General features: G+C 38.0%; 3 protein-coding genes across 4 annotated transcripts in view; 1 reads left to right on the top strand and 2 right to left on the bottom strand.

Annotated features, from left to right (window-relative positions):
* LOC123975654 (serine/threonine-protein kinase mTOR) overlaps positions 1 to 10983 on the top strand; it is a 384954-nt gene that overhangs the window by 221184 nt on the left and 152787 nt on the right. The window lies entirely within an intron of this gene.
* agrn (agrin) overlaps positions 1 to 10983 on the bottom strand; it is a 376177-nt gene that overhangs the window by 322469 nt on the left and 42725 nt on the right. The window lies entirely within an intron of this gene.
* The window catches only part of LOC123974570 (intelectin-like), a 43224-nt gene that overhangs the window by 1629 nt on the left and 30612 nt on the right, over positions 1 to 10983 (bottom strand). The window contains exons 2-3 of the mRNA XM_046055378.1: positions 731 to 889; positions 396 to 513 (exon numbers count right to left, since the gene is read on the bottom strand). Of these exons, the coding sequence (XP_045911334.1) occupies positions 396 to 513; positions 731 to 889 (277 nt within the window). The remainder of the gene's footprint in view (positions 1 to 395; positions 514 to 730; positions 890 to 10983) is intronic.

Below are 10983 nucleotides of genomic sequence, written 5' to 3'. Positions count from 1 at the left end.
GCCTGTTTTTATTTTCCATTTAACTCTTTTAACCCTGATTGTACACTGCACTGTAACTTTTATTATATTTTAATGTGTATTTTTTCAATTTCCCTATGTTGCTTTTAAACTTTTTTATATTTCCCTGTTGCTTTTATGTTTTATGTAAAGCACTTTGAATTACCTTGTTGTTGAAATGTGCTATACAAATAAACTTGCCTTGCCTTGCCCTGCCTTTAGCTAAGTCTTGACTGTTTAATAACTCAATGATAACCTTTCATGTTGAAAGTAAATTGAATATTTAATAAGTCACTTTTTTTAAGTAAAGAAATGTGACATTGATATTGGCATTCATACATGATGGTGAAAAAGCTCTTTATTATCTCCATTTCCCTCCTGCTACATGAGCGTTTTACCTCTTGGATTGGGTCCGTATAACATTCTGGTGGACTCCTTGTCTCCATGGTCATACACAATGGGAATAGCTGGCCCTCTGCTGCTGCACAAGCCAACATTGTATCTCACTGGATATTGCTGGAAGAATGTGACAATTTTGTCTTCACTCATGAGGGCATGTACCTGTAGACCTACAGGCTTGCTTATGAAGTTGATGATTATTGTATAATAATTTATCCTTCATCCATTTGTTACCTAAGTTGTAATGTAACATGACTACACTCAGGACGGGGAGTACCTTATTGAACAAAATTATTAATCTTGTGCTACACCCCTGACTACACTACTGAGTTACCTTGAAGAGCTGAAAGAGGTTCCCTCCATACAGGTGGAGAAAGCGGTTGTCAGTGTGGTAGCGGAGGATGGCTGCCAGGTTCCAGTGCTCCAGTGGGAAATTGTTGGGTACATGCCATACAGACATGTCTTCTGCTACTATATCATAGTAACCTGGATTCTGAAAAAAAGTGTACGCACTATTGTCACGAATCTTATTGTGGTCTGGGTCACATTTCAATTGTTTAACAAACCAGGCAGGGCTGGTTATTCTGTCTTGATACTAACTGATTTTTATTGACTAATAAAATTATAAAGATAGTTTAACCAGTTAGAAGTCCTCCTTGCTATCAATTATATACTTTAAGGAACGGCAGGCTGAAATCAAGTGATGATCTTCCAAACATTTACTCTTTGTGTTACCGTCCTTTCACTGCAGCTCAACATGGAAACACAAATAAGAAATTTGGTTTAAAAAAAGGCTGCATCTTTGGGAGAGACTCCCTTGATGGAAGATTTACCTCCTTGTGTGACTCACGAAAATGCTGTGAACCCTGAGGCAAACTGACCTGACACCGAGGCAAACCCTGCTTACATGTCAGTGAAAAAGATTTAGTGCTGAGTCAAATGTGACTTGCCAGTCCAATCTCAGGGCTCCAGGGAGAGTAATGTCCATCTGTCCGACCGTTTCTCCAATAACTTAACTAATAACTAATAACTTCTAAAGCTAGTAAACAACCCTGGATAAATGACAGCATTCGCAGCCTCAAAAGGGAATGCAGGAAAGCAGAGCGCAGATGGAAAAAATCCAATCTCCAAGTCCATTACCTCAGTCTGAAGGACTTATTAATTAACTACAATAAAATGGTTAAGGATGCGAGAACACACTATTTTTCTGAACTCATTACTACACATAAACACAATCCCAGGTTTCTGTTTAAGACTGTGGATCAGCTGGTAAACCCAACCCCTCCTTGTGCCTCAGCTGGAAGTAATGATGACTGTGAATTGTTTTTATCTTATTTTACCAATTAGGTGGTGTCAATCAGAGCCTCTATTACCCCTGTGGCCTCTTACTCAGAGGTCCCTAACCAGCAACAAGAGAGTTTTAACCAGTTTTATCCCATCGACTTGTCTGAGCTTTTAAAAACAGTATCACAAATGAGAGTGTCCTCCAGCCCACTTGATATAATACCTACAAAATTTTTACTGAAAGTAATAGATTCTGTTGGGCCCCATTTGATCTCTGTTTTCAACAGCTCCCTATCTACTGGTTGTGTCCCTGATTATTTTAAAACGGCTTGCGTGAACCCACTTTTAAAGAAACCTGGTTTAGATCCCTCCCTCCCACAAAATTTGTGTATGTGCTCTGTCCTGGTACTCCTGGACCTTAGCGCTGCTTTTGACACCATTGATCACAACATCATGTTAGACAGACTGAGGCACTGGGTGGGGATCTCTGGTACTGCCCTAGAATGGTTTTCATCCTACCTGTCAAAAAGGAAGTTTTGCGTGTCTGTAAACAACTATGTCTCCTCATTCTGTCCAGTTAAATATGGTGTGGCTCAGGGATCGGTCTTAGGACCCATTTTGTTTTCCTTGTATCTGCTTCCCCTTGGACATATTATCCATAAACATGGTATTTATTTTTATATTTATGCTGTTGACACACAAATGTACCATAGAGAACGTCTCGGGTAACGTATGTAACCCTGGTTCCCCGAGAAGGGGAACGAGACACTGCGTCGGTTACGACACTATGGGCTTTCCCATAGTGTCGTAACCGACGCAGTTCGAGTTCCCTCGAAGGGGAACTATGGAGCCACATTGAGTGGCTACCTAATTACCAAATTGAAGGGGCTATATGTAGTTTTTAAAAAAATGTAATTTTGTGTGAATCTGTACCATACACACAGTAACAACACCACAGCTAACATCATGGAGTCTGCCAAGAGTATAAAACGACTGGCTCCAAGCACAACATAGACTCCAACACAAACGTAAGAGTAAAAATCAACAACAATGAAAACTACATATAGCTTCTTTGAAGAAAGGTTAATTCCTCTGAATAATGCAAATTTCCCTCAGAGACTTATATCTAAAAAACATAGGCAATACCTACACATAATCCACACACGCTGCCCCCAAAAGAGCAGGCAATAATGACCTTATTTCAAAATGGAGAGTAATTCCAACAAACTGCCATGGGTGGAGCTATGGAGCCGCTGAGTTTATTTCCCATGAGTCCATTACTACTGAAGTAGCCACAGATATATTAAGCCTTGAAGCAGAGTAAGCATCATGTAATCCATTACTGTTTGTTTTTTTTATATATATATATATAATTGTTTGTGCCAAATTTAAACTGTATTGTTCTTTCATTTTTGATTGAGGCCATCTCTAAGAATCCCTAATGGCATAAATTCATATACAGGTTTCTTGCTTTTACTGTCACTATCGATCCTATTTGCTGTGTTATATTTTGTGTGATTTCTGTTGAGATTTCAAGCACACAGGCGCTAATGACTATATGTGAATGTGATGCACCGGCATGGTCTTTTTCACCTCATTTAAGAATGGAGGACACGTGTTCCCCGATCCCCCTGTGTAGGCCCACGTATTATAAGCTCACATGAGAATAGGAGGCAACATATCTTGTAATCCAAATGGACTATTCATTAGAACACAAAATGAGTTTGGGTCACAGCAGCTGATCAAATCTCAAACAATGGAGCTGCTGGCAAAAAGGTAAGCTAACTGGCTGCTGGCTTTAACTTAGTAAAAAGTAAAGATTTTGTTTCAAAGTGAGTCTTACCAAAAGGTCCATTTAGTACCTGTTTTCTTTCTTATTCTGAAGAATGAAGACTACACTTGTAAAAATAAAAAAAAATGTCTTATCTTTATTTTCACATACCATGTATGATTCCTCAATATAATCAAATACTTAACACAAAACACTCTTTCCTTCTGATCACAAGTAACCCTAACCAGAACCCTTGACAATATGTTGAGTTGACAATATCTACATATTCGTTCTTATACATATTGTTAACTAATTTTGTTAATACATTCTAGTGACCACAGAATAATTATTTTGTGATTACCTGAAATCAAAACTTGATAGTTTGATACTTTAGAAAATATTCTTATTTAGTTTCTAAAGGGGCCATAGTCTTCATTGGCCTTTAGCTGTGACGTTTCAGATTGCAACCACTTCCTTTCCAAGTGTGTGATCGTGTGCTCAGACTTATAAACAAGCCAAGACAGAGACCGACACGTAGGAGACGGCATTACACAAAATGCTCGAAACTCGGGTAAATTCCCATTGCATTGTTACAGTAACTAATCCATGCTCAATGTGTGATGATGCTACATTGACTGCATGTAGCCGACATGATATTTCGGTATTAGCTTGCCTGCCGGGTTTTCAATAACAATTTGCGTATCTTTCACCAGTGTCATATCTTTTCATTCAATATATGCTAGGCTACAGCAAGATGCATGGTAAAGTTTGATTTGTGTCTTTTTTAGTGGAGCTAATTAGCAGAGTTTCAGGAGCAGGACCACACGTTAATCACTCCACTCCCCTTATTTCCATATATACCCATCTAACCCATCATCTCTTCTTTGGTTTTGCATTCTGCCCACCGACCCTCCCTCTCTTCTCTATCTTATTTCCTCATCTCCTTGTTCCTCTCCATGTGGTTATGAGGGGGTCCGTCGTGCCCGGGTGCGATAGCGGATTTTCCATATATAGCTTCCCCACAACACATCGAATAAAGCATCCAGCAAGTGCAAGTCTCGCATTTCTTGTTTTGTTCATCAATAAATGATCTAAACGTATCTGTTGATGGTGTTGTCCTTGTTAGTAACCTGTACAGACATGAGAGTGGGATCAATCCACTCATTAAATTCTCAGCAGGAAAGCAAAAAAGCTGATAAATTTCCTAAAATGTTAAAACATTCCTTTAAGTGAATTAAAAAAAATTATGCAAAAACAATCTCAAACTAAAGGTCAATTTAGAAGCTGTTTTGAAGCTTTCAATTGTATGAGCTTTAGAATTCCAATTTTCCAAGTATTTCTTGTCCACATTGGCTTAAAACCTAAGGTTCAAAATTCATTCTTGACCTTGAAAACTGCAGTTGAGAAAACAATTTCACCACATGGTCCATTTAGCAGCTGTTGTAGAGCTTTCAGTTGTCCCTTCTGGCCTTTCACACATTCTGTGAAGTCTGATTTGTAGTTGAAAATAAGTGTTCATGCAATTTTGTATTTTGTTCTCCAAGGTTTACAGTGTCCAATAACAAGTGGAGCCTGAAAACACAATTCATGTTTATTGGTGTAAAAAAAAACTTATTATCCTGCAGAATTGGCTGCTGTTGGATGTTTTATTATTTTAGGCTTTATAAGCACAAGTAACTGCTGGTTATCAGATGTCAAAATCCAGGTTTATATACCATAATACAATATTGCATCGTGTGTCCAGTTGCAGAGTTGCAAACACTGTTTGGTACAATAATGTTAGATTTCTTTTTGCAATCTCTCTGCCCCACATTTCATGGCCATTATGCTCTGTAAGTGAGCTGAGAGCAGAGAAGGAAAAACCCTTAAATCCAAAATGTTCCCTTTTTCCACAGATTTATTGTTGTTCTTTGATAGGAAAACAAATGAGTATATGATGTGGACATGGCACTGGGGCATTTAGTGGTTAGAGGTTGTAAATCAAACACTGATTAAATCTGTCTGGGCCAGAGTTGTCCATTTGCCTTGAGTGCAAAACTGACCTGATTTGGATGATTTTCCTGACAGGTCTGTATATCACTGGGGGTGTAACTGCAATGTGGTACATTTCACGCCATTAAAGCTATCCATGGGTCTATTTTACTTCAAAGGTACAGTATCCATGATAGCACTTACTTGAAAAATTCAACTGTAAATGGTGAGCATCAAATTTTGTTGGCTGCATCTTGTCAGCACTTTGAGGTTTGTCTTAAATGTAAAGTGCATTACAAATAAAATGTATTATTATTATTATTATTATTATTATTATTATTGTCAGAAAATACTAGCATCTGCTTTCTTCTATGTGGTCTAAAATAATTTTTTCTCTTGCTTAGTTTTCGGTTTTTGTAAAACATGGATTTGAATAAGAGAAAGCATCAAATGCTTTGTTCTTTTCTCTTTTGCAGCATTTCATCAGAGAAGTGCTTTTTCTTCCGTTTGAAAAGTCAGACCTGTCAAGTCCAGTTTAAAACAGAATACTTTTTCTCCTGTTTGCCCGCTTGTCTCTACTGCTGGTAGGAGGGTCACCATGCTGCAGTATCTCAGGTTCCCCTTTAATCAAATAGATGTAGAAATAAAATTAAATGTGTAAATGAATCAAAGCACTTACACTCTGAAAACCATTTTGTGATGTTATTTGTAGATGTCAAACTAGGAACTAGAAGTCATCTATTGCTAAACGTTATATGTAGGCTATATGTAAGTAGTAGTTCTTTTAACTCAAGGTTTCAGAATAAACTCAAAAACAAGGTACTTTTTTAAGGTACTTTATTTCCAACAGCCCTATTTCTGAAGGAGCTCTACTTTTCTACTTCTAACTAGTTATCCAATCATTAAAACAAAGCTGCAGAGGCAAATGTGGATGCTGGGCAGTGGGAGGGAGGATTGAGTGAACATCAACACCAGAATTATTGTACTTGCATTTAATGTGGCTATAATCAACATTCTTATGTTAAAAATGGATCACATAAGTACTTTTATGTAAAACGAGTTGTTTGTAGTAATAAAGCCATATTGCTGCTAAATAAAAATGCCATATTACCTTAAAAGTGATAATAATGCCAGTGTTAAAAAGTCTGTTGTTGCTATTTAATTAATCTAAACATGAAACATTCTTCGTTAATGATGATGAGAGCTAGAATACCAAAGGGATGCGAGAGGAAAAACATCTTGCCTTGGAATTTCCAGCTGTCTAAGTTTGTGTATAGGTCTAAAACCCTCATTTGTCACCTGCAAAGACATGAATAAAGGTGAAAACCGTTTAATTTCAGAAAATTCAGCTGCCTCAATCAACAGAATGCAACATTTCTCTTTGTTGCAACCCCCCTTTGTCAATTTAAGGAGGTGAAACATTGTGTTTTCACATAAAAAACTGTGCCTAGTGCAGCTACAGTACAATGAATCCCAACATAAACCAGGATACAGTTGTTTTGTTGAGTTTAGCCTTCCTGCCACATAGAAAAATAACAAAACAAGTTGTTGTTAGAACTGCAATGTTTTTCTGCATTGGCTTGTAAGCTATCAACTAAACCATATGCATAGGCCTTTTATAGCTCCTGAAAGAAAATTGTGAAAGTGTGTTAGAGGGCATCTCTATGAATTCAATCTGATGCTCATTGTATAGCAGCTTGTTTAGTATTCACAAAGCATTTGGAATCATACAACACCCTGCCGTCACAAGTAGTAACATGGAACTTGACTGTGTGTTTCATATTATTCGCATTGCTACACATTATCATATGTTATGTAGCTATTCTTGTCAAGTGCAGACACCATTCTGTGGACATTCAGGAAGACAGAAGCTGGTATAATTAGAACAATCTGCATGCGTGCTGTGGGTTTTGCTCTGTTAGTTCTTAGATTCAAGATGCAAATTGGATCCCACAAAGTCTTAAGAGTCACCTAACGAACCTTTTAATGCAAGCTTTGATTGCATTTCACCTGTCATAAACAGTGATTTGAAAGCCCCTCTATCTGCATTAAATCTCCATAATGAAGCAAGACAAAAATGCCATGGCCATTAGCACATGGTTTACAATTTTTAATCTGCAGAAGCTCATTATGTTGTGGCTCATGTGCAGGAGAGAGATTATTCAGAGGGGAAATTGCCATATTTCTTTTAATAATGGTTTTTACATCTGTTGTTTACTACAATAATATGTCATGTGGTACAGCAACATGGAATATCTGGCCTTGTATTTACTGAAATACCCTTTGTATGGTGTGAACCTGTGAATAATGTAGATGACCTGGCAATCTGTACAGGATGTACCTGGACAACCCTGTAAAGGTAGGTATAAATAACAGATGCATGAAACATTTTAATACAGTTTAAGTATTTTGTTAAAAGGAAGGACAAAGGAAGACAAAAAGAATCCTACTTGGTACAGCTTCATATTCAATGGGCAGACATGAAATTAACATTGATCTTCTCATCTAAATCCCAGGAAGAAAGCATCTTTAAGTGTAAGTGTATTTCCTTAAACGTCTAAGACAGGTAAGAGAGTGATTAATCTTAAATGAAAAAACATTTATAAACTAATTGAGTCCATATTTACTCGACCATGTAAACTTTATAACATGGATGTTTATGACTAAGGAAAACTGTAGTTGCTCCCTAAATTGAGAAGCCAAACAAGTAAAGAAGCTGAACCCCAGCTGTATAGGCTGTAAAAGCATCTTTACATAGTCCAACTGAACTTTTCTGTCAAGTTTTCTTTTTCCTTCCCATCCCTGTGCAGCAGCTGCAAATATCTAGCAGTAACAACAGATGACCTTGTGGGTCTTGCCTCTTGACAGTGTTCTGTGTTTGTCTCTGTGTTATTCTATAAATACGAGATAAGGGCCACGGCAGATCCCATGTGTTGTTGGTGGTAAATTGAGACCTAGCATCAGTGACCCCGCTGTATGCTCAAGAACCTCCACGCCACCACCTACCACTCATGCTGGGTAATTGGTAGCAATGCAGCCACAGAGCGCTAACATCTGCAAAAACTAAAGAGCGGTGAGTGACAGAGTGTTCTTCATGTACCTATATGCACAAAGCTGCACTAGGTAATACCAAATCTAAAAGTGCTAAAGAAAAGAAAATCCTAATTTCATTCATATAGACAACATAAATCCTCCCTGTACCAAAATAAAACTGCGGTGTCAGACATGGCTCCCTTTGCAGAGGAAGCGATGAACCATAAACATAAGAGTAAGACGCAAGCTGTCTAAACAGCTGTGAGTGCTCTATTAGAGTGTCCAAACTCATGGACTTGTTCACTCATTCAATGCCCCCAAAAGTTTACTAATGAGCACACTATTGAGATGTCCAACACAATAATTAAGATTTTGCGTCATCACTGACAGGTGTAGAGTCGCACAACTTTATTTTGCATTGTGAGATTGTAGAAATGACTGTCCACACCATGGACATTACTGTTTTTCATTGTGTTTTTTATGGGCACTGTAGTGCATACATTTCAATTTGGATGCTGATACAGAAACGTCATAGTGCACTATATTAAATACTAAAGAGTGATTTCAGACACAGTCCTGGTAGCATTTTCCCTCTCATTCCTTTGGTGTCTTAAGCTTTTAAACACTAGTTTTTGGAGATGAATAGTTCACTTACATCATAGTGCATCATATCTAGATTTTTCACTATTTATTACATTTTATCAACATAATGAGGAAACATTTATATTTTCCTGGTAACTAAAGCATGGTTAATGTTTTTATGGTTATGTTAAAGCAACTCAACACATTTAAGACTAGGGACAGATCATAAATATAATCCATGCAGCAATTACATTTCTTAATGTAATTGCTAAATGTATTTAGCAACGGAAAATATTAGTATCTAGATGTATTGTAGTGGTGACAGGGTTGGCCAAAGCTGCCAAAGGTAGTTTTGAATAGGGGTTTAAAATAATACTGCATAATGAGACAATAAGCAAACATTATATATGAGGGTTTTGTACTATGTCTCTGCATGCTCTCTCAGACAAAGAATTAGCAAGGCATTCAAACATTTGTGAAGAAAATTTGAAAAATTAAAAACATTCTCCCATCATAATTGAGCCCTTCAGCGCTCCCTTGCATTCCATTTTCATCAATCAATAGTTAATATCTTCCTTTGGATCTCCATTTTCTTTTGAGTTCAGCAACTTTTTTTACATTCAATTAACATGACCCTCAAAAGAATATGTCCTCCGCTGTGACTCCGTTCAGTTCCATCCTTTCTGAATGCCATTTCCACCCATGGAAGAGGTGACACAATGAACAGCCCCAGGTATGTTTTTCACCCCTCCAGAACAGGGGGAGGGTGTGAGTGAATGTGTGTGTGTGTGTGTGTGTGTGTGTGTTGGGGGTGGGGGGGGGGCAGTATCCCCAGGGAGGGCAGCAGAAATCCAAGGGAACAAAAACACATCCATATTTGGCAGGACTTTTGTCTCCCCTGACAGCTGAGTGTACCAAGGGGGGCCCACAATAATGAATTGGATTAAATGTGAAAGTAAGAAAGCATGGCTCCTCTAAGGCCAGAATGAGGGGAGAGGTGCAGGGGGGATCAGTTGGGGTGGAAGGTATGCTAATGTGTGTACAGTTTTAACACTGAAGTGGCTCAAGGACGCATTTTTAAAAAGTTGGCTAAACATTAGCAATATAATATTAATAATAATAATAATAATAATAATATCCCTATTTTTATGATTGTCAAATGAGCTTTCTATAGAAGGCAATCATTTTGCTGCCAAATGCTGCCATTGCACCTCTTGTTGTTTATTATATACATGTAAGAAGGCCCAAAGAAATTCCCTCCCGAATGAGAAAAGATGTGCCTGGCACTACAGTAAATCATATATATATGAAGTGTGTAAATCATCTGTCACACAGCCTCTAAGCTGATTAAAACACCTGATACCAAACAGAATAGTGCATGCTACAGAGCTAATTTAATCAGCCATCTTGCTCATTCTATATTCCATTACTCTACAGTCTTTCAACATGACCTTAAACCTGATTCCTTTTATTGCTGCACTTTAATGTATAAATCTCCTGAAGAGGGAACAGCAGTGATTGTGATTTGCATTTTATTGCGCTTTAGATTGCGCTGGGATAATGATGAGATGTGGGGGCAGCGTTAATGCTCTGAATGTTGACCACCACAGTTCACTCTCTTTGTCTTCATGGCATAGTCTCTACTAGAGCTGCTGCTTGTAATTACTTTCAGATATCCATAGCTTGGTAAAGGACAAGGCAGGGTGACCTAGCAGTGCACCCCTGACAAGGAATATGAATTTCTGTGTGAGCATACTGTCACACTACAGGTGACTGAAGGCTATTAAAATAGCTGCTTAAAATTCATTTTAAGGGGAGATGTGAGATTACTACAAGTTGCAAGAATGATCAACAATCTAACTGTTGGAAGATCGAATGTCCATCCATTTATCATCAACCGCTTATCCTGCGTACAGGGTCACGGGGGGATGGAGCCAATCCCAGCT

This window comes from Micropterus dolomieu, linkage group LG08, assembly GCF_021292245.1.
Source record: "Micropterus dolomieu isolate WLL.071019.BEF.003 ecotype Adirondacks linkage group LG08, ASM2129224v1, whole genome shotgun sequence".
NCBI lineage: Eukaryota > Metazoa > Chordata > Actinopteri > Centrarchiformes > Centrarchidae > Micropterus > Micropterus dolomieu.
The sequence above is the reverse complement of the archived record's forward strand: the minus strand, read 5'-3'. Positions and strand labels throughout refer to the sequence as shown.